Here is a 23,380-nt window from a genome sequence, read left to right on the forward strand (position 1 = left end):
CATAAGGTCCAAGAATGAGAGAGCGACAGAAACAGAAGCTGCAGTGTCTTTTGTGACCTAACCTCTTGTGTGACACGCCATCACTTCTTCTGTGTTCTGGTGGTCACTCAGCCCCATCCTGGTACAATATGGAAAGGGACTACCCAGGGTACGAACACAAGGAGGTGGGGGACACGGGGGGGCCTCATTTTGTTGTTGTTGTTGTTTTGTTTTTTGTTTTTCAAAAGTGAGGATGCCTCTCCTAGAAGCCCAGGAGACTTTTCTTTATATCTGCTGGCCCCAGTTGGGTCACATGCCTGGACCTAAACCAGTCACTCAGGAGGGGTTGGGGACCATCATTTTTGCCTCATTACAATCATGATTCACCCCTGGGCCTAGGCTCTACCTCTACTGAAGCACTGAGGTGGGGGGTAGGAGGGGATCCAGGAGGAAGATGGGCACCTGAACAAAATCATTTGTTTGGGTAAATGGGAATGGATGTTGAGTAAGCAACTGAGTGTCTAGGACACTCACCTGCTAGACTGTAGACCCTGTGAGAATAGAGGCTACATCTTTTCCTACTACACATCCCTAGCACGCAGCCCCCTGCCTGCTACCACATTTGTTCAATGAGTGCATTCATGACAAGATGGAGACCACAGGCAGGAGGTCTAGGACTAGTCCTGGGTAGGGGTAGACAGAGCGAGGTCCTGGTTCCTTCAGTTCTTAGACTGCAGGAGGCTACCTGCTCCCACCCTCCACCAGCCCCAAGGATAGACAGGACTGGCAGAATTATTCTCACTTTATTTCTGGAGAAGTTTGATCAGATGCAATAACACTGATTCCAGGCGAGGGCAGGGGGCATGGGTACCCCTAAAGCAACCAGTATCCTGTGGCCCAACGTGCCCCCCCATCCCCTCACCTGGGTTCCCCCTCAGTTACAGTTAAATAGAGAGAGGAAGACCACCCCGGGGAGTCCTGGGAGGGTCTGCCTCCTGCACCCACCCCTCCACGCAGAGGAGTCTGAGCACAAGTATTTACAGTATTCACATCCACTGTACCCCACCAAACCAAGGCAAATACTACAGGCGGCCCTTCCCTGAGGGAGGAGGCCAGAGAGGCTGTGAGTGTATGTGTGTGTACAGGAGGGGGGCGGCCGCGCGTGTGAGCACACGAATGCACTGAGGGGCAGGATCTGGCTCCGGCCAAAGAGACATCAGTCTATAAGGTGCAGATTAAAAATAACAGGAGACCCACCCCAGGGGCCCAGGCCACTTCCGGCTTTGTTCTGTCTCTCTTTCTCTTCCAGACCTCCTGGAGGATGTGTGGAGGAGCCCTCATAGCTGCGCCTGGATCCAAGGCAACCTCCTAAAGGACTTCTGGGAAAAAAAGCAGGAGGGGAAACAGTCAAGGCAAACCATGCCTCCAAGCCCAGTTGTCTAGGGGTCTTCAGGGTGGAGTGTGCCAGGGGCCTGTGGCAGAGCTGGAAGGGCAGGGCTGGGGAGTCTAGGGAAGGCTGCTGGGAGGGAAGGCTGGCGGTCCAGGAATCAGGGATCCCTACCTGTGACCTGTGGGGGCTGTACCACAGCTTTCTTGAGGAAGGCTTCTGCCTCTGCGAAGGGCAGGAGTGCCTCTGGCGTTCGGCCCAGACTCTTGTCCCCAGAGGGTCCCTTAGGGGAGAAGCCATTCTCCTGGTGTGCAGGGAGAGGCTGTAGGCCATTCACCAGGGACCCGGGCGACTCCTTGTTTGGCAGGCTGTGGGTGCAGGGCCAACAGTCAGCACTCCCACCCCAGGACCTCCCAGGCACCCCCCAGCGCCCCACTCAGGGCTCCTGGGACTGGTAGCCAGTACCTCCACTGAGGCTCCTGGGGGGCCAGCTCTTCTTTCTGCACTGCCTCCTTCTGCAGCCCTGAGGGCCTGGCCTCCCCGGCTTTCACAGGCTCTGTCACAGGACAGGAAGGCCCATCAGTTAGGGGCTGGGGAGAGGAGGAGATTTGAGGAGGGGTGGCTAAGGGGACAGAGATGGGGGGAACAGGGCCTTTACCTGGGCTGAAATTGTTGGCTTGTGCCTCCTTCCTGTCCGGCTTCTGCTTTGAATTGGAAGAACGGTCAGACTCAAGGGATAGCTGGCCCCACCCGGTTCTAGTGCTGACTTCCTCTCTCCCAAACCAGACCCTGAGCGCCCCCTCCCACCCTCCCGGCACCCCTACTGCCAACAGGGCCTTTGGGGAATCCTGACCTTGGTTTCAGCAGCTTCTGACTTCCGAGTCCTCTTCATGATCTCCTCCAGGCGCTGTTTGGAGACCCCACAGAAGTTGGGCCCAAGTCCTGCCCTACTGCTAAACTTCCCACCAGCCAGCCCCCGTACTGAATGTCACAGCCCTTCCAGCTCCTACCAGTCCTCTCCAGGCCAGGAACCAGAACTCACCCCAACTCCTTCTTGACCTGACCTTTACAAGCCCAACGCAGGGCCTGCTCCTGCAGCCTCCACCGGCCGCCGCGTAACTGTTGCAGACATCCAGCACGCAGCACGCCCGCACGGCCCCGCCCACATAGGCCCCGCCCTGCTCTGCACACCTTTTTGCGCTCTTGCCGCTCTTGCTCCTCCCGCTGGAAGTGCTTTTCCCGCTCCAGACGCTGCCTCTCCGCTTCTTCCCGGGACCGAGCTTCGGCCTCTTCTTTCTGCCAAAGACCCCCGTGAGCTCTAAGCAGCTGGATTCCCCCCTTCCCTCCGGGCCAGTCCCCAGCTCGCCACCAGGAGGCGCCTGCACCCAGCCCCGCACTGCCCGCCCGGTGGGGGAGGGGAGGAGGTGCACCTGCTTCTGCAACCGCTCCTGCTCCTCCTGCTCCGCCTGCGCCTTCTCTCGGGCCTCCTGCTCCTCCCGCCGCCGAGCCTCCGCCTCCCTCTCGGCCCGAGCCTCGGCCTCCCGCGCCAGCTGCTCCTCTCGCAGGCGCCTGGGGCACAGAGGAAACTCAGGCTCCAACCTGCGCTTCTCCCGCAGCTTCCATAAAGCCCCCCTCAGTCCCCAAGGGCGCACTCACTTGTCCCTTTCTGCTTGCAGCCTCCGCTCCTGTTCCTCACGCTCCCGTTGCTCGCGTGCTTGGCGCCGCTTCTCAGCCAGGAGCCGGGTGGCCTCTTCTCGGTCTGTGGTGCCTGCCATGGGTTTGCTAGGGGTCGTTGGTGGAGCAGGAGCTGGGGGTGGGGTCAGGACAGCAGCATCTGGGGTGGGATCCAGACCAGGAGTCAGCACACACATCCATCACCGCTGCATACCACGAGCTTCCTGGACCTCAGGGTCACACCCCCACCCCACTTCTGCCATGGACTTGGACTGCTGTGTGGTCCTCCTCTCCCGCAGGGCTTCCAGGCCTGGACCTACTGAGGGCAGGAGCCTCCTCTTCCTGTCTCCCAACACCCAGTCCCCAGGCATCCCTAGGCTCATATCTCTGACCACCTCTCCCACGCAGGCAAAGTCGTTTCTCTTGCTCTGCCCACCTGCAGGCGGCTCGGCTGTGGGCTGCTCCTTCTGGGGCTGAGCTGGGGTAGGGGAGGGCACAGGCGAGGGTGCTGGTGAGGCTGGGGCTGTTGGCTCCTTCTCCTCACGGGTCTTGCTCTTGCTCTGGTTCTTGTCCACAGGTCCTGTCGCACTGAGGCTCTCCTTTGCCTCATCCTTCCTCCGAACCCGCCCCTTGGGGGATGCAGTGGTGCCCCGAGGGGATGGTGGTTTTGGGGGTAGAGCGTGGCCTGGCCCTGGGCTGGGGCAGGGAGATGCAGGCCTGGGCCAGGTCGTGGAGGGAGAGGACGGCCGGGCCTTGGCTTTGGGACTGAAAGAAAAGGAAAAGTTAGGCTTCGAGTGCGGCGTCCGTACAAACCGTCTGAGCATGTCATTCCCTCAGGGAAGCACCCTCCCCACCCAGGCCTGGAGAACTCAGCACTCCCCCCTTACAGGCTCCCACACAACCAGATGATTTCCTTTCAGAGCATATAGCCCAGTTTGTAATCACATATTCACATGTGAGTCTTTGATTAATGTCCAGCTCACCAATAGAACAAATAAAAGCAAGAACCTTGGCCTGGCTTGGCTGCCCAGAGCGTTCTCAGGGCCCAGAACAGTACCTGGCAGGTTCGTTCATTCATTCAGCAGGTGCCTGCTGAGTACTTACCAGACCCCAGGCACTGTTCTAGGTGCTAGGGTACCTCAGCCATCAAAGCAAAACAAACAAAAATCTGCCCTCAAGGAGCTTTCATTTTCATGCTAGGGATGGGTGCCCAGCAACTATCTATTTGTGAACGGATGGATGAATGAGCGAGCTAATGGCCTGCTGACCGGGCGCGCAGGCCCCACGGCGCACACCCACCTGAGCTCGGCGTGGCCCGCAGCCAGGCGCGCGCGAGGAGAGGCAGGCAGTGACTGGCGCTTCTTGAGGCTGCGCTCCCGGGCCAGGGCACTCTTCTCCTTCTCATTTTCCCGCTCCTTGTCCTTCTTCTCCTTTTTCTGCACCTGGCAGGGAGGGGGAAGGAGAGGGGTTGCGGGCGGCGCGCTCCTGCGCCCCGGCTCCCTGCCCCAAATGCGCACCCACTCACCGGCGAGGCCTCGGGCCGGCGGCGGACCTGGGCCGGGCTGCCCCCAGCGCTGGGCTTGCGGCGCTCCCCGCGCTCCCCAGCTGGGGCGCAGCGGTGCGCGCTTCGGGGGACGCTGCTCGGCGGCGTCAGGGGGCTGGCAGAGGCCGACCGCGGGCACACGGGCACGGCTGCGGAGGGATGAGTGCGGTCGGGGTGTGGCCCTCGAGCGGGGCTGGCCCCTGTCCCGCCCCTCGTGGGGGCTCTCCCAGGGCCGCTGCCCCTACCCTGGTCCCGGCCGTTGCGGGGCAGCGTGACCGCACTGCGACTCCGTGCCAGGAAGGAGAGGGTGGGTGTCATCAGGCGGTCCACGATACTGCTCTCCCATGGGCTCAGCTGCAGGCTGCGATCTAGGAGGAGAATGCCGGGAGCGCGTTACCGCTGGGGGCCGCAGCAGGCAGGCAGAAGCACAGGGGGACTGCTGGGTACCATCCACGCCGAGCCCAGGGAGGCTTCCCCGGACCCTTACCCCAGTCAGGTGGGGCCACATTTGTCTGCCCTGGGGCCTGACCTCCACTGCAGACCCGGGCAAGGAGACGCATCCCAGGGCAAAGTCCTGCACCACTGGAGGGCCCCCTCTGCCACTTTCCCTAAGTGAAAGACCGTACCTACTCCCATCCCACCTTGGAGCCCTGCTCCTCCTGCTACCAGAGTGCTGGCCTGGGGAGGCATGACCCCATGGACTGGGGACAGTGAGGGTCCCTGTGCGCCTAACTGAGGGGTGTCCCATGCCAGACGGAGACTGCTAGGGGGCCTGGCTGGCCTGGGCCACCCTGCTCTGTCCCCTCAGCTGCTGAGTTATTTTTAAGCCTCAGTCAGGTGGAGTTGGTACAGCAGCTGATTTGGTTGCTAGGCAACAGAACAACCAAATAAAAGCTGGAGAAACTTATAAATAACTCCTACCATGGCCCCTTCACTGTGAGCACCAGGGCATGGTGGGAACACAGAGGCCCTGCCACGTTGGTTGGCCACAACTCTGGAGCCAGCTAAGGCCACACGGCTAGGGCTCTGAAGGCAGAGAGGTGTGGGGTTGCTTTGGCCCCCCAGGGTAGAGCCGGAATAAGGGGCCCCCTCTGCACACACAGCACCCAGGCTAGTCTGGTACTCAGGGGGGCAAGGCCACCTGCCTAAGGCTAGCCAAGACCAGCTGGCTGTGGTTGGCGATGAGGCTGCCTGCCTATTCCCACTCTCCACCCCTACCCCCCACCCCACCCCTGCCCCCACCTCCACCTGCTGTTGAGGACCCAGCCAGGCTTTCTGTCTGCTGGGACACTGCCCTTTGTCTCTGTTCTTCTCCCCTGCAGGGCACACCTCTGTCCTCAGGGTCCAGACCCATACGCCACCACCAGCTCCCCTGAGGGGGTGCAGCACACTGAGTGGGGTAGAGTGGGGATGGAGACCTGGCGTATGTGAGGGGTCCTGGGACCTGGGCTTCTTGCCGAGCTCTGGAGGAGGCTTGGTGGGGGCTACAAGGGACTCTGGAGGTAGGGGGGCTGGGCCTTCTCTTACTTCTACTGGGGGAGTTCCAGAGTGTGGCAGAGGACTTTGAGAGCCGCTTGTTGATTATAGAGTCCACGTGTTTAGGCAGGTTTACTGCCGACACGGAGCACCTGCTCCCACCTGGAGGGGAAAAGATACGGCATTAGGGCCGGGCCGGACAGGAGCCAGGGGGGGCACTGAGGCCTTCCATGCAAGATGCTCCTCGGGCAGGGTGGGAGAGGGGGGAGTGGGCAGGCTAGGAAGGGGAGGAGGAGGCAGACTTGGCTCTGGGAGGAGGGGGAGGATAGGGGACCAGAGACAACCTGGATTGGGGGAGCTGATGGAGAAGGAACAGAGGAAGGGGATGGAACAGAACTAGAGAAACTACAGCCTTCCTGGCCAGGAAGCCATTCCCTGGGGCTGGGCGCTGCAACCCCTCCCCCACAGCCACCCAGCGTTGGCACTTGCTGGCACGGCCCTGCCAAGGCGCTATGGCTACAACACCCACGTACTAGGACAAATGCAGAGACATTCCTAAACAGAAGAACCCATAGTCACGGTCACACAAATCCACACATCCCTAGGGGTACACAAAGACAAAGACATGCAGGCACGGGCATAGAGAGTAAAAGGCACACTTCCACATGCATGTGTGTGTGCAGACATGCACAGACACAGAAACACAAACACTGACGGATAATGCGCCAGACCCAGATGCACACAGGCACAAACACATCGCAGCAACTTAATTGTGATATTTGTAACAGCTGACGTTTTTTGGATGCTTACCATGTACCAGGCACTGTGCTGGGCACCACACACATGTTACCTCACTTGATCCTCCCAAACATCTACCTACAACCTCGGAGGCAAGTAGTATGGTTATCCCCATTTTACAGATGAAGAGACTGACATCGAAATGTTAGAGGTCACATTGCAAGTGCCAGAGCTGGGGTCCTAACCCAATTCTGTCTGACTTGGGAGCCCTCAATGAGGTACACAAAGCCCCATAGACACACCAAGGCAAATGAATGCATATTAAGACACACAACCCACAGATCCATGAGCACATACACCGAAAGGAACACAGCTGGAAATACTAAACTTGGCCATTACATAAAGACATCCAAACACGATGGTACATACATGCCAGCCAAGAATCAGACCCAAATCCTGATGGCCCTACATGAAGAAAACTCAGAGACGCATATCTACCTCCCAAGACAGGTTCACAAGGGGGCGATAGTTCTCTTAAATACCCAGCGTCTGTGGGGCATTAAAGTGTTCTTTTCTGTATCATCAACTAATAGTAAAAACAGAAACAGAGAAGGCTCATCTAAAACGATAGAGGTTTGAAGAGCAAACCAAATGAAGAGAATTCACCTCTGACTTGATACCAGAAGTCCTTGGAAAGGGACAGTTTGGCTTAGAAGACATTCCGGAAGACACAAGTTACACAAAGCGAGGCATACCTGTTGCTGCAGAGAGGGGCCTGCTGCTGGCAACGAAGCTGCTCCCTGGCCCCACTCATCAGGCCCCCCGCCTCGCCCCCCTCCCAAGGCCCTCCAGCCCACTCACTGGTCTTCCGTCCTGGGGAGCTGTGGTGCAGGGCTCCTGCCCAGGACCAGCGCTGCTGCCGGATTTCAGCCCACGTCTTCTTCACTGACCGCTGGATGGCTGCTTCATAGCGCTCCTGGTGGGGTGAGGGGAGAGGGGAGCAGTCTGGGCTCAGCATCATTCAGCATACCTGGCAGAAAGGCGCTGCTCTCTGCTGTGACAATGCCTTCCCCACCCAAGAAGTTGTCCCTGACTCATTGTAGGTAACCAAGGTTACTGAATCCCTGCTAGGATTGAAGCCCATTTGTAACAAATCCCTTCCAACTTGTTCTTGGGGAGCTTTTCACTGTTCTTGAGTCATTTCCTGGATGTATGAGCTGTTTCTCTGAGGACAGGGTGGGACTTTCCCTGCCTGGGACTCCCAGGTGGGGCCATGTCCCCCTGGCCCTGAGGGTCCTGACCTTGGGGCTATGTTTTCCTTTTAGCCTAAGCCCCCACCCCGCACCCCTGCAGGGGCCAGGCCACTTTTTCCTTCCTTTCCTCCTCATGTCCTGGAGCTCAGCACACACAGAGACACACCTCCGCATACATACAAACGCACACCCCTGGGACAGACACACAAACACTTGCACTGACAGCACACAGTGCCCCCACCCCGCACCAGGTATGCGCAGAACCAATCGTCTCTGCAGCCGCAGGATCCCCAGCCCGTGCACGTTCAGGGACACAACCGCAGATAGGGATACAAATACTGCCGCGCGGGCACAGATGGCACTGAGGCGCCGACACAGATGTGTGTCCACACTGAGCCAGCGTCCACACGTGTGTGTGCGTGCACGTGTCCGCAGACCCACGCAGCCCTCGCCAGCGATGAGCTCGCACACACCTTGTTCTTCTCCAGCTTCTGCCGCTGCCGCTCCTCCAGGGCCGCCCGGCGCTGCTCGGCTTTAAGCCTCTGCTCCTCCAGCCGCCGCCGGCGCTCCTGGAGCTGCTTCTCCCGCAAGGCCTTGGCCTTCTCCTCCTTCTCCAGCCACACTGCTTTCTTGGCCGCTGTGGGGAAGGAGCCCCAGGGCGGATGTGATGGGTCTCAGCCAAGGAAGTGGACTTCCCTGTTGCCCTCGCCCCAGGCGGATCTTTCTTCTGCCTGTTTAAGGGCAGTGGGGGGGGGGGGGCAGGAGGGATGTGCCTCTGCTCCCAGACCCCGCCTCATGCTGAAGGGCTTCCAGAACAGGGGCTCAGGCCTCAGAAGGAGGATTTCCCTGATGGAAGGTCTCTCTCTCTCCCGCATTGGGCTTGTGGTTTCTCGATGCTAAAGGAGACATGAGTTCTTTAGGGCCAGAGCCCTGTCTGACTTTGGAGCCTGCTGGACAGACTTTCACGTATTGCGTGACTAAGAGCATGGGACAGAGGGTGAGATGAGGCTGTGGGTCTGAATGGCAGGGATTCCACTGGCTGTGTATGGCTTAGGAAATTGATTTTATCGCTCTGAGCCTCTGCTTCCCCCATCCACAGAATGGGTGAAGAGAATTAAATGGGATAATGTACATACTGCTCTTAGCACAGTGCACGTAATTAAGTGTTCAGAAGTGTTAATGCTGCTGATCAGAGACTGATGGTGAGGGTGGGGGGAATGAGGACACTTCCCCAACACTCACCCAGGTACTTGGCCCGTTCTTCTCGCCGCTCCTTTGCCAGCTTGTGTCTCTCTCCTGCTTTCTTTATATCTTAGTCAAGGGAATGGGAACAGAGTTAGGTCAGAGGCTCCTCCCAAAAAGGGGAGTCAGCCTCAGGGCCCTCCCCCAGGCCTCATCCCTGTCCCTTTTCCCATCTCCTCCTGGGCCCAGGAGGTTCCCTCCAGTGGCATCATCCAGGGCTGGGAGCCTGAGCCAAGGAGTCTGGCCCAGGACAAGGGACATCATATCTACCTTGCTTGGTGGGAGGGCTGTCAGAGGCTGGCACCGTTGTCGGGGATGGCTGGCTGCTCCTTCGAGAAGGCCTGGCATCCCGTGGGCCTGTGGCTGGTGGGGTGGGTCCCCTGATCTTCACATCTGAGAAAGGGAACTCTTCCTGCTGGGGGGCTGATCGAGGCCCAGCTGGCCCTGGGGGGCTCTCTGGTTCCAGTGGGAGCTGCTTAGAACTAGCAGCATTCTTCATGGCAGGAGGGGTGTCTGGGGGCGTGTCAGGGACCAGGGCTGACATCGGTGGTGGTGGCGGCGGCGGGGAGGGGTCACCTTCTGGAGAAGGTCTTGGCTCTGGGGGGGTCCTGGCTGCCACCGCTGGAAGACAACACAAGAGAGGGGAGAGAGTCAGTTAGCACACCCATGCCGTCAGCTCCTCACGGGGCTCTGTCCCTTGTCCAACTCACATCCATTCATTCACACAACATGCTTATCAAGTTCCTTCTGTGTGCCAGGCCCTGTTCCAGATACTAATCATACCATGGTAGGAAAACAGCCATGGCTGCTGCCTCCGTGGAGCCCACCTTCTAGCGGGTAGACAAACAGCGAGGCAGTTATGGCACCGAATAAGGACTATGTCTGAGGGTAACACAGCAGAGATGGTTAACCGACATTTGGGGGGCTTCCTGAAGAAGGAACAACCAAGCTGAGAGCCAGAGTATGAGCTGGAGTTGACAAAGCAAGGAGGAGAGGGTGCTGGCTAAAAGAAGAGCATCTGCAGAGGGGCAGAAGGGAGCAGGGTGTATTGGAAAAACCGAGAAAAAGTTGGTAGCCCTGACTAGTGGCCGGAGTGGTAATGACTGGTTTCCATGTCTGCCTCCCCCACCCTTCTGCTTTACTTCGGGGTCACAGGACCCACCCCAAGGCCTGGGGCACGGAGGGGGCCAGTACTGGGCACAAGTGGGATGCTGTCTTGCTCACTCCCGCGTGGGGCGGGCAGCCAGCTACTTTCACTTTGTCATCTTTTTTCCTTTCCCAAACACCCACAATATTTCAAGATGCCTGTAAAAGATAGCCAAGCGCCAAGTAAGGAAGCCACGTGACTTGGTCTGGATGTGTATCGGCACACAGGTGAGCACGTGTATATTCTGGAGAGTTGAAAGACAGGCCCAGCTCTGATTTTAGCACCCCAGGAAGGGACTGGAGGGCATGCTTCCCCAGCAGGTCACCTTCATGAAGCCACTCCCCCTTTTTAAAGTCTCAACTTTCATATCTGTAAAATGGGATAATGAGCCCGAGCTAGGGAAGCGCCTCGCAGAACTCATGTGCCAGACAATATCACCTCCTGCCCTTTCCCTGTGGGTCTTTTTTTTTTTTTTTAAGATTTTATTTATTTATTTGACAGAGAGAGAGATCACAAGTAGGTGGAGAGGCAGGCAGAGAGAGAGAGGAGGAAGCAGGCTCCCCGCTGAGCAGAGAGCCCGATGTGGGGCTCAATCCCAGGACCCTGGGATCATGACCTGAGCCGAAGGCAGAGGCTTTAACCCACTGAGCCACCCAGGCACCCCTCCCTGTGGGTCTTATAAAGCTCTGTGTGTTGAGCACACTGCCATCTGCTGCTACTGAGCACTGAGGGGAACAAGGGGGACCCAGCCCCCGAACCCGGGCTCAGGGGACAGGGCCAGGGTCCGAGAGAAGCTGGATCGATGGAAGCATTTTTCACTTTTACTGGATGCCTCCACCAGAGTCCTCTCCTCTGGGAAATCTGGCCCTCTTGGGAGGGGGCAGACCCCGATCCCTGTGGGTGACAACGGGTATGTAGGGAGAGGACACTCCCAAGCAGTCACGTTTGGGACTCTGGGTATCTTTTTCAGGGAGACAGGGGTCCTGTGGCTGAATATGGGCTCTGAAAGGAAACTATTTGCAAGTGAATTCTGGCTTCCCCATTAACTATGTGACCTTGAGCTGGTTACAGACCCTCCCTGTGACACAGCTCCAGCTGCAGGATAGGGGTAGTACCTATCCCACCAGACTGCTATTTTAGTGAAAGCGATAACCTTTAACACTCCTAGATTTCTCCATTTCCCAGCTTCCTATATTCAAAACAGTTTACACATATTTGTTTTAGTCCTCACTGACAGTCACTTATGAAGGAGGCACTATAAATACCTTTTTTACAGGGGAGAAAAGTTAAACTTGTAAAATTTGGGGTCACTCAGCTGGTAAGTGAAGGAGCCTGGACTTGAACTCAGCGTCTGTCACCCAGCCCATGCTCTTACTAGTTACAGCCTCCTGCCTCTGTTTAAGGCAGTATGAAGTAATATGTGTTATGCAGTGAAACCTGAGGCTCACAGTTTTTCCCTCATTCCTTCCCTTGCAGCGTCCTGGGCTCCAGGCAAGAGTCCCAGCTGAGGCCCTGTCTCCCTAAGGGCCCGTCCAAGACGGCCAGCCCCAAGGCTCCATGACAGCCCACCCTGCTTTCCCCACACCAGCTGCAGAAGGCTGCCTGGCCCTTATTAGCCTGCCTCCCAGATGCCTATAAACTCCATTCCGACTCCAGTGGGCAATCTGACTAGTGGCAATCATTTAGTGAGCATTTACTATATGCCAGGAGTTGAGCTAGGCCTTTGTAGCCCTATCCTGCATCCTCCTATGAGCTCTGAGAGGTAGAGATTCTTATCCCCATTATACAGATGAAATGCTCAAAGCTTACCCCACAAAGTGATCTGCCCAGGGTCATAGAACTAGCAAGTGGCAGAGGCAGGATTTGAACCCCAGGACTAGTCTGGGGCCAAAAAGCTTAGGTGTGTGCGTACTAAGCTTGAAGGCTGAGGGTGAGGCCTGTTTACTGTCATTCTCCTAGCACCTGTACGAGCTGCGGAGCTGCGGGTGTTGCAAGGAAAACTGGTAGGTGGATGTTTGTCTACACCTAGGTAAATCCCACCCACCAGGCAAGACAGGGAATCTCCCGGTAGGTCCCAGTTAGCTGTGTGTGGCTTGGGAGAAGGGGGAGGGAGAGGCCTGGAGGGACCTGTATTCCCATGTCAGATGCAGTGGAGTAGAAAGAAAGGTCCTGGGCTCACGAGTCCAACAAGCCTGGGTGGGAAACCCCAGCCCTTCTGTGGGACCTTGGGCAAGCCCTGAGCCTGTGTGAGCTTCAGTTTCCTCACTGAGTTGCTGGCATCAGTGGCGAGTTGGTTAGCATCTGTGGCACCTGGCAGGGGCTTAGCAAGCAGCACCTGCCCAGAGGAATCTGTCCACTTCTCCTGACCTCTGCTACAAGAGCCCATTTGGGTCAAGCCTTCACCAGCACAGCTCCATGACACCACTCTTCTCAAGGGCATCAGTGAACATTGCTAAATCAGCAGCCGTTTCTCGGTCCTCATCTTGCTAACCTAGGGGCTGCGTTTGACACGGTTGATCCCTCGATGCTCCTTGAACACTTCTGCACTGGGCTGTGACAACAACACACTTTCCCGGCGTGCCTTCTACCTTGCTGGCTGTGACTTCTCAGTCTTCTTTGCTGATCCTTCTTGAATTGCCTAACCTCTTAGTGTCAGGTGCCCCAGGCTCGGTGGAGGACCTCATCCCTTTTCCGTCTGCATGAACTCCCTTGGTGATCTCATCCAGACTCATGGCTTTAAATACCATTGCTCTGCTGATGACAACCAGGCTTGTATCTCCAGCCCAGACCTCTCCCTTGCATTCCAGTTTCGCTCATGCAACTCCCTGTTCGACACCCCTGCGTGTCTTACAGACACCCCAGATTTAACACATGCCAAACTGAGCTCCTGATCTTCCTCCCAGAACCCTGCTTCTCCCCCAGTTTTTCCCCATCTCAGTCTGTGGCAACCCCATCCTCCCAGTGTCTTAGGCCAAAAAATCTTAGAGTCATTTTGGAATCTTTTCTTATCTCATACCCCACATCTAATCTCTCAGTAAATCTTTTTGGCTCAATGTGCAAAGTATATTCTGAATCCAATCACTTCTCGCCATCTCCACTTCTGTCATCTTGGTTCAGCCACTCTTGTCCCTTATGAAGACTCCCTGCTGGGGTGTCCTGGCTGGCTTAGTTGGTGGAGGTGGAGTGTGCTCTTGATTTCAGGGTTGTAAGTTCAAGCCCCATGTTGGGTGGAGAGGTTACTTAAAAAATGAAATCTTAGGGCGCCTGGGTGGCTCAGTGGATTGAGCATCTGCCTTTGGCTCAGGTCATGATCTCAGGTTCCTGGGATCGAGCCCCACATCGGGCTCTCTGCTCCGCGGGGAGTCTGCTTTCCCCCTTTCTCTCTCTCTGCCTGTCTCTCTGCCTACTTTTGATCTCTCTCTCTGTGTCAAATAAATAAATAAAATCTTTTTTAAAAAAAATGAAATCTTAAAAAAAAAAAAAGACTCCCTGCTGCCATTTTCTGTTCCCCTTTCATCTTTTCTAAACACAGCGGTGGAGTGATTCTGCTTAAAAATAAGTTAGATCAGGTGGCTCAGTGGGTTAAAGCCTCTGCCCTCGGCTCAGGTCATGATCCCGGGGTCCTGGGATCCAGCCCCAAGTCGGGCTCTCTGCTCCTCGGGGAGCCTGCTTCCTCCTCTCTCTGCCTGCCTCTCTGCCTACTTGTGATCTTTGTCTGTCAAATGAATAAATAGAATCTTTAAAAAAAAAAAGTTAGATCAAATCACTCCCCTGAAGAAGCCCCATCTCTTGGGGAGGAAAAACCAAAGGCCTTACAATGGTCTCTGACCACCTTCAGGATGTACTTGCCGTTCCCTCTGCCAGAGAACTCTCTGCCTCCAGACTGGGGCACCAATCACCTCCTTCAGGGGATTACTCCAATGTCATTTACACCCTCCTTAACCCTATTTAAAATTACGAACTGCAATGGAAGTCTCCCTCCTGCTTTCCAACTGCATATTTTCTTTCCAATTCTCTTTTACTCTGTAAGTATTGACAGTATTTTAACATTGTCTCCTGCCTCTAGAAGATACTACCAGGACACATATGTGTCTGTTTTGTCAGCTGCTCTGTCTCTAAGGCGGGCACATAGGTACTCCACAACTATCTGCTGAATGAATAAATCAGTGAACTCCACCTTGGCTGATGCCATCAGCATCTCTCCTACCTGGCTGACTACAAAGTCTCCCCACTGCTCTCCCCACACCCATTCTCACTCTGCTCTCCATGGAGCAGTCTGAGTTAAGTGTTTGCAAATGCAAATCTGATCATGGTACTCTTTGACACTTGAAACCTCTCAGTGGCTTCTCATTGCTTTAAAGATAAAAACAAAACTCTTGAACCCAAACTACAAGTCTGGCTTAGTCTGATGTCCCTGTCCCCATCTCCTGCACCTCTTGAATCTCTTCTCCATGCTCCCCACTTGCTTTCTGCACTCCGGCCACGCTGACCTTTGAATTCTGATAACCGTTCATACTCACTCCTACCACAGAGCCTTTGCACATGCTCTCTCTACACTTCTCTTAGTTAACCCCCATTTAGGCTTCAGATGTACACTTGAACATCATATACTCGGGGAAGGCTTCCCTGGCCTCTCGGATCAGGATAAATTCCTTCATTCCATACAGTCATGGCTTCACATGCCTCTTGTTTGAAGTGCTGTGACTGTTACAATTTTCAACTTTCTTGTGTGCTTCTCTTGTTATAGTCAGCCTCCCCTTAGACCAAGTGGAAGCCCTCCAAGAGCTGGGCTGTGTCTGCTTTGCTCACCACCACATCACCAGCAGCTACCGCAGTGCCAAGGACATGGAGACAGTCACGAGATGCTGTTAAATAAGAATAAAGTGCTGTATTCGAGAGCCACCCCAGCCTACAGCCTTGTACAGAGAAAAAGAGTTTTGCGCTAATAAAGAGCAAATCCATGTGGTAACTTATTGCAAAGGAACAGACACTTGAAGGGAAGCAAATCGACCCCTCCATCTCAATGGAATATGGGCAGCTTACTGGACTACGGCACTCAGGTGGAAGCTAAAAATCATAATAAATGTTTGACTCCAGCAGCTCAACAAGAAAGATTTCTCGAGAAGCAAACGGGACATTTGGAACTCCCCTTTTGACCTGGTGGACGATTGACCTGAAATACAAATATTTCCATCAGAGGTATGCCAACACTGATGAAATGCCATTGGGACAGTGTTACCCAGAACAAATCATAGTAAACCGAATTAAGTACTTGGTGAGTTATCGACAGGGCATGGTTAAACGAACTTCTGATTATTCCTATTTTCATTCATCCAATGTAATCATTCGGCGACTGCCTTGTCTTTTTGGTGTGTGTCAAATTGTGAGGTTTTAGCCACAGTTAGTTTTATTTTGTGAAGCTGATATCTACCAGAAGTATTTGTTAAGAAGTGGATAAGAGACAGATAGTTTGTATTTATTTCTTGGCACAGAAAGCATTCACCAGGCAGAGGTGGCAGAAGCTGATCATAGGGTCAGTGAGTCTTATCTTCTCAAGAGCCCCATGAGGGTCTATACCTGGGGTCCGCAGAAAGATCTGGACGCAGTCTCTCAGCGGGCCGGTCACACGTCTCAGGGTGCTTGCTCCCCAACTCCTCCCTTCCTCTGGCCCCTCCCTCCTCCCATACCAACAAGTGCTGTTGGGCCAAATACTCCTCTCATAACACTGATAACTGAGTCTGGCTTTTCTGTTTGCCTGCTGCCCCATATCTCTGCCAGCATGACTGCTCATGGAGAGAAGAAACTGGGTCTTGCTCATTTTTAGAGCCCAGGGTTTATCTAGGACCTGCCGGCACGGAGCAGGAGTTCAGGGTCTGTTTAATGAAGGCACAGATGGATAAATGCGTGGACGGATGGGGGGACTGCGGGGAGTCACCTAGCCAGCACATCGTTAAACCTCGAGCTGCTCCAAAGCCGAGCCTCCCTGATCCTAAAGGTCCTGCTCATATCAGAGCCCTGAGTGTGCCCTGCCAGCTCCTAAACCCTGGAAGGGTTTATCGAAGGCCTACTGTATGCCAGGCACTTTTCCTCATCTCATTTCATTCTTATGACAGCCCTAAAAGGAAAGTTCTGTGGATGGCCCCTGTTTCACAGGTGAGAAAACTTACTCAGACACATTAAGTGATTTTCTCATGTCAGCATCAGAGGTAGGATTTGAACCCAAGGCTATCTGATGACAAAACCCTTATGTCACACTGTTTCTGGCAGGCATCACATCACCCCTCCTTGAGGCTCCTGCCTGCTCCCTAAAGAAGGAAGTGATTTGGTGGTTCCCTCAGGGAGGTTTCCCCCAAGATGGTGAAGGGTGCAGGTGGGGCAGGCAGGCACTGAGCTCAGAGGGCAGGAATGCAGGAAAGGCAGGCTCCTGCCCAGGCTGGCCACCAGGAGGCAGGAAGTGAGACACCTGGGCAGGGGGTGGGGGTGTGTGGCCATCCTCCCGGGGACAGAGCAAAGGAGCACCCGGGGAGAGCCAGCCGAGGGGGGTGCACAGACAGCACCCTGGGCAGGGAGTATGGGGAGCAGAGGCACAAGGCAGAGGGAAGAAACAGGACAGAGAGGGGCACCGGTAGTCAGAGCCCTCTGGCTCTCACAACAGCTCCTCGGATGGCAGCGCTGGGCCAGACAAATGAAGATGGTGAGTCCAACGGAGGGTCAAAGACACGCAGAGAGACAGAGTACACACCGCAGAGGGAGAAAGACACCCAGACAATGTGGACAGAGCCTGAACAACAGCAAGAGAGAAGACACGTTCTTTTCTCCCTCGTGCCGCCCCCCCCCCCCCCGCCTCCTACATACACAGGAATCAGACTTAGCGGGATTTGGAACTCTACACACACACACAGACACACACACACACACCACACCCAGAGCCAGGTACCCCCTCTAAGGCACAGATGAAGCCTCAGAGATGCACACGGCACGCAGACATCATGTCCCCAGGGTACTTGCACAGCCTTGTCAAGGTCATGTCCTCCCTGTCCCTTCTGGACGCCCCCTTACCTGGGCCCAGGGGAAGTTCAGTTAACAGCAGCAATACCTAATGCTGTGTCAGACCCAGCTCAACACTTTAAATACAGCAGTCCCTATCATCCTCACCACAACCCTACAAGGTAGACATTATTACCCCATTTGACAAATGAGGAAACAGATTCAGAGAGCTTAAGACACGTGCTTAAGTCACACAGCTGGTGAGTAGCAAAGCTGGGGTTTGGGGCCTGAAGCAGTGTTGACAATGTGTACCTTCACTCTGTTACTCAAAGAGGGCAGCCTCTTTGAGGGTTTCCCCGTCTGGAGAGCTCTGAGTTGGGAGGATGAGGATGAGGGTAGGGGCGGGCCCCGGAAGGATGAACTCTTTGAGATGCCTGATCATGGGGTTGGGACTGAGGGAACCCTTAGGGGGCAGCATTACTCCCAGCCTGAGTAGAGTGGAGCCAGAACTGGGAGGGAGTGAGCGAGGAGGGGGCAGCCTGCTTCAACAGTCCTTAGAACCTGGGCCACAGGCTCTTAGGAGCAGGGCATTAGGGCCAGGCCATGGGCCTCTGGTGGGGAGATAAAGCCAGGATCACCACTGAGACTGCAGATCTGAAGGAGCTCTCTGGCCTGGTTGGCGGCCATTGTTCCCAGCCTCCAATCAGGAGCACCCACTTCCTGTTATTTTAGGCGGCAGGAAATGACCCCATCCCGTAGCCCAGGCCCCACCGCGGGCCCTCCCTCAGCCCCAGCAGGGCTGGCTGCGCTAGGGCCTAGCAGCTCAGGGCAAAGGCCTGAGAATGGCCTGCTGGCTGGACTGTGACCACCGGCTGGGTCCAGGGCCTCCTTCTGGTCTAAATTCCTCAGACTCCAACCCAACAAGATGCACAGGGGACTCAGCTCTGCTGGCTCTACCTCTGCCTGCCAGAGAATGGATCACAGGTCCCTAAGACCAAGATGCCTATAAATCAGTCACGCCAGGGAAGCAGGTCAGACTCTTTCGCCGGCTGGGTCAGCCATGGTAAGTCATCCTAGAGGTTTGCTGCAGAGGCTTTAACATCAGATGAACCTGGGTTCAAATCCTGCCCCTGCCAGTTCCTAGCTGTGTGACTTTAGGTCAATGATTTCCCTCTCTGATCCTCACCTGTAAAATGAGGATAATATTGGGCCCTACTCAGGGACTGTTTTGAGAATCAAATGAGACCAGGCACATGATATGCTAAACATTATGCCTGGTACAGAAGGCCCTTAAGAAATAGGAGTGGGAGACAAGATGGACTTATCCCTGGTGAGGGGCCATATCTCCTCTTACAAGTGGGGCTGGAGCTCCGATGGCGGTAGCAACTCCATGATCCCTACCCCCTGCCTTATGCTCTCCGTTCCCCTCAGGGCAGAGCTGCAGCTGAGAGGTGGCGGATCGCCGAGGGCTGTGCCCCAGGGTGCCAGGCAGTGGCTACCACAGCCAACAAAGCTGCATTATCTGGGCCTAGCTCTTTGGCTCCCTGACTTGTCCCGAGGCCCAGTGAGGACCCAGGCACATGGCTCCCTGCTGCTTGTGGCCTAACTTCCAGCCTCAGTGAGACCTGAGACCCGGCCTGGCCACCCTCTAGTGCCATCACTCTGGTCAGGGCCCTGCTTTCAGCTCGCTCTCCTCAGCCCCCCCAGCTGATGCCCATCCTGAGGGAAAGGGGGAGAGCGTGGCCCCGTGCCCCTTCCTCCTTATTTGCATATGCATGACTGCACATTAGGGGCTCATTAGAGGCTCATTACTGGGCCCACAGGCCCAAGGGGGCACCAAGCTGTCAGTGGGAGGCACCAGCTAGGCTGGCTGCCATACTTAGAGACACAGCCCATTGTGCCAGTCTTGCCAACTTCTACTCGCCCTTTTAGGTTCACCCGAAACGCCTCCTCCTCTGTGAAGCCTTCCACAAGCCCACTGACCACCGTATCACCAGTATTCCTGTCAGGTTTCCCTCCACTGGGCGCATCTGCTCCCCTCATAGGGCCAGGAGCTCTCAGCGGGTAGTGACACTGTCTGAGTCACTTCTCTGCCACCCGCACAGCCAGCATGGGGCCAGCACCTGGCAGTCATCGGTGTGTGCTATGGGTGGCTGGCTGCACTCACCTCCAGGGGCTCTCTGCTACTGCCCCAGCCCCCACTCCCTCGCCCAAGCACTGGGGGGCCCCTCAGTTCCCCAGATCCACCCTGGTTCACATGTGTCTAGAACTCCCCTCCCCCTGGCTCTCTGTCCCATATTTACCTCCTGAAATTCTAATGAATCACACCTCCTCCTCTGGCCCCTAAAGGAATTAAAAAACAATAATGACAAAAAAACAAATAGAGTTTATTGACCACTAACTATGCGCCCAGGCCTAGGCTAAGTGTTTCATGTGTTCCTCTAATTTAATGATCCCCATCTCTCCACAAGATAATTTCTATATTAGTCTCATTTAATAGATGGGAACATTTAAGACTCAGGTTAAGCAACATACCTAAGGTCACACAGTAGTAGGTCATGTTTGATTCCAGAGTCTACATTCTTAAGCAAACTGGCTCCCAATCCCTGTCCTCGCCTCCCCCGTGTTTCGTACCTCCCTATTGGCACAGGTTCTGATGAGCATAACCACAATAATGGTAATAGCACTGTACTGCGGGCGTCTGCTGCTAGGCTCCTTGGGTACATCATCTCCAACCCTCACATTAGCACCAAAAGGTTTGGTAACACCACCTCCTCTTCCAGGGGCATAAACTGTGACTGGAGGAGGCAAGTCACTTGCCCCAGTCCACACCTGTCCCCCACTTCGTGCTGCCTCCTGGAAATGCTGGGGGGGGGGGGCGGGTGGTAGACGGAACTCAAGGACGTCAGGGACCGTGCCATGGGCATTCGTGTCTCAGCCCCATGCCTCAGACTCGACAGGACACATGCAGTGGGCACCACCTTTATTCCCTGGAAGCCCTTGGCTTGGAGGGGGCCCCTGTCACCTTCACCTTCTGTGTGGGGATTTGCCACCAGCCTGATCTAGGTTCTCACGTAACTCCATCCAGGCCCACATGTACAGAAAAGTCTTCCCAACCCAGGACCCTGTATGCAGACCCCCTCAGGCCCCTTAGTACAGCCAAGCATGTCCCCAGACCCTCAACCACTCACTCAGGCCCCATCTGTGGCCCCGTCATCATGCCCATTCAGGCCCCCACATATGCACCAGTGCCTGCACCCCTCCGATGCAGAGGGCCAATAAGCAGGTGAAATGGACCCAGTCGAGGACTCCCTGGGTGTCCCCTCTCAGGCTCAGCAGAGCCAAGACTGACCCAAGTGCCACTGTTCCAGCACAGTCTACAAACCACCCCAACCACAACAGGCTGATAGCTAACCCCACCACGGCCACCACCTGCGGCCCTCAGCTCCCACACCCACGCGGGCCCCTGGAAGCGCCCACGGGGGCCCCTGGAAGCACCCACCCACAGCCAAGCAGCTCCGCCTTGTCTTGGGCTCTCCGCACCCACAGACACTGTTTCATGCTGGGCCCACGCCCCAGGGGTCAGGGAGGTGGCAGGGATTAGGCTCTAGAACTCTATGGAGGTGTGAAGTTGGGGCCGCCTCCCCCCTGAGTCAGTGGGAACAGAACCTGGGTCCTCAGTAATCATGCTCTTCCCTCCCCTTCCAGGAAGAAAGAGAAAGAGAAATCCCTCCCTCCAACACCAGGCCCAACCAGAAACCTGTCCCCACCCCCTCATCAGCTGCTCCCAGATCCGAATGGGATTTGCAGAAGTCCTGGGCACTGGTGGTTGGTGGGGTGAGGGGAGGGGAGGGTAGCTTTGATGGTCTTCTGGGGCCTGGAGTGTGTGTAGGGGGGCGGGGGTAGGCATCTCAAGCTTCAGGCTGAGGAATGATGTGGCAGGTCCCGGGAGTGCCGCCTGGAGCCTTCACCTCATTCTCAAGAGAGACTCGGGCCTAGAGAGGCTAGGAAGGAGGATGGCAGGATACGACGCAGCTTTACTTCTGTCCCTTTCCTCCCCAAATCCGGCTGGGTGGGCTCCGGAGTAGGCCAGGCTGCAGAAGAGGCGGCCCACTCCCCAGCTCCCGCCCTCGCCCCAAACAATGCCGCCTCCCCCTCCCCCTCGTCTTTATCCGGCGGGTTACTTGGCAGCCGCCGCTAGAGACCTCCCCCTGCCCTCCCCTCCACTCCCGGCCGGCCCGCAGCAGCAACAGGCCCTTTGCGCGGCAGCTGGAGAGATGGGGTGGGGGCGAGGTCTGGGCCAGGGCCTGGGCGTGGGGGGCGCCCAGGGCCTAGGCTTCGCTATGCAGGACTCCAGGCCTGAGAATCTGGACCCCCCAACACACACACTCAGACTGGGGTCACCCTTGCCCACACGAGATGAAGAGGGGGACAGACGCCCCAGTTCGATTTAAGAGGAGCATCGGGGCCGGGGTGGATCAGAAAGGGGATGCAGGCTGGGAAGCCGAAGTAGCAACGGGCCGGGGCGGAAGGGTCAGCCCAACAACTCCGCAGCGGGGTCCTCGAGAATCCCGCCGCCCAGGGTGTCCTAGCGCCCGGAGTGGGGGAGGGGGCAGCTGTCAGAGGATGCGTCGGTGTCCCCGAGCCGCCGCCGCGGCAGCCTTTATTTTTAAACTTCCAAGTGGTCAGAGGGTGCGGCGGGGGAGGGGTCCCCGCCCAGCGGGTTGGCCTCCTCCTCGGCCTTCCCGAGGCCCCGCGACCTCCCCCCATCTCGCCTCTGCGTGGCTCCCGGCATACCTGGGGGTGCGCCGGCACCTGGCTCTGCATGTGGGCCACTCTCCATGGCTGCGGCGTCACCGGGGGTCTTGGGGTCTCAGCGGCGGCGGCGGCGGCGGCCAGCGGCCAGGACAGGGGTCCCGCGGCGCATCACGCCCGGCCCTGCCCGGCGGGCGAGACTCGGAGGCGGGGGCGCTCCGGAGAAAGTCTGGGCTGCCTCGGCTGGTGGCCTGCGAGGCTCGGAGTCGCCGGCCGCCCAGTGTCTGTCGGTTGCGGCCGAGATCCCGCTCCCTGCCCGGCGCCGGCCCAGTCCCGGCCGCGGCCCAACCCTATTGTACCGCCCGGGCTGGGCCTGGCCTCCCCGCTGGCGCGTACCAAGTGCGACACGGGGAGGACCTTCCCCCCCAGCGTCCGGGATCCGAGCCGCTGCGCGCCCGCCTCGCTCGCCCCGCCCCGCCTCCGCCCCGGAGCGCGGGCCCTCGAGCTCGGGACGCCTCTTCTGCAGCCGCGGCCGAGGGGACTCCACGGTTCCCCGAGGACGCCCGTGCCGCCGCCTCCCCCTGCGGGCGCGCGTTGGTACGCGCCATAGCGCCGGCAGACTATGTAGGGAGCGCTCTGGTGACTCACCCGCCGCTTGGACCTGGGGGGAGTAGAAGGGAGCGGGCCTGGGATCCTCGAGTCCCACCCTGGAACTTGGGGGCTCCGGCTCTGGAACCTTGGCGGTAGCTTCAAATCCAGATTCTCTCCCAATCCCACCTCAAACCAAATCCGCCCGGGGAGATGTCGAGAGACCTGAAAGAGGGTCCCAAGGAGAGCCCTAAAAGGGCTCTCTGCCTTCTCTCCCCTTGCTGCTGCCCTTCCTCCAGCATCCTACAGCGGGTGTCTTCCATGCTCCCCCCGGGTAATTACAGGCCTGCACCAGTGCTTTACCCAGGTCTCTAATCTGCTGGGTTCCTCCCAGCTCCAAACTGGGTGGTCCTGGCCCTGAACCTCCCCCTCCCCCATCGGGCGACCCCTCCAATCTCCCCGGAAGGACTTTCTCCCCTGTAGCTTGTCAAGGAGGGAGGGGGTCCCTTCTGACTCCCCTCCCCGTAGTCCTGCTTCCCAGCTCTCTGAGGTGGAACCCCCCATTTCCCTTGTTAGCGCCAGCAGAGGTGGGGCCTCAAGCCAAGTCTGGG

The 23,380-nt window shown here is 56.8% G+C and overlaps 1 protein-coding gene across 7 annotated transcripts; it reads right to left on the reverse strand.

The window, feature by feature from the left end:
- Positions 1-221: 221 nt before the first annotated feature.
- MAP7D1 (MAP7 domain containing 1) lies at positions 222-22,565 on the reverse strand. 7 transcript variants are annotated; one of them, XM_080801228.1, is made up of 18 exons: positions 22,224-22,565; positions 9,563-9,913; positions 9,293-9,361; positions 8,524-8,687; positions 7,659-7,773; positions 6,111-6,221; positions 4,829-4,951; positions 4,566-4,732; positions 4,340-4,482; positions 3,477-3,805; positions 3,023-3,200; positions 2,797-2,935; positions 2,558-2,662; positions 2,220-2,273; positions 2,025-2,067; positions 1,832-1,922; positions 1,541-1,734; positions 222-1,358 (listed from the first exon to the last, which is right to left on the reverse strand). In XM_080801228.1, exons 1-18 carry the CDS (start codon positions 22,267-22,269, stop codon positions 1,348-1,350), a joined length of 2,433 nt encoding a protein of 810 aa, XP_080657354.1. In that variant the 5' UTR covers positions 22,270-22,565; the 3' UTR covers positions 222-1,347. The 7 variants fall into 7 exon arrangements, with proteins under 7 accessions (XP_080657354.1, XP_080657357.1, XP_080657352.1 ...); XM_080801227.1 differs by having other exon boundaries at positions 765-1,358; positions 2,025-2,070; positions 22,224-22,527; XM_080801231.1 differs by lacking the exon at positions 6,111-6,221 and having other exon boundaries at positions 22,224-22,551.
- Positions 22,566-23,380: the final 815 nt, after the last annotated feature.

The sequence above is a fragment of the Martes martes genome, assembly GCF_963455335.1.
Source record: "Martes martes genome assembly, chromosome: 4".
In the NCBI taxonomy this organism is placed as follows: Eukaryota; Metazoa; Chordata; class Mammalia; order Carnivora; family Mustelidae; genus Martes; species Martes martes.

Excerpts from the sequence above, each read along its gene's own strand:
- MAP7D1 (XM_080801225.1), bottom strand. The coding sequence starts at position 22,269 with ATGGAGAGTGGCCCACATGCAGAGCCAGGTGCCGGCGCACCCCCAG. Across the intron at positions 2,071-2,219 it reads CAGAAGCTGCTGAAACCAAG|CAGAAGCCGGACAGGAAGGA; the intron begins GTCAGGATTCCC and ends TCCAATTCAAAG. Across the intron at positions 1,735-1,831 it reads CCCCAGGAGCCTCAGTGGAG|CCTGCCAAACAAGGAGTCGC; the intron begins GTACTGGCTACC and ends CTGCACCCACAG.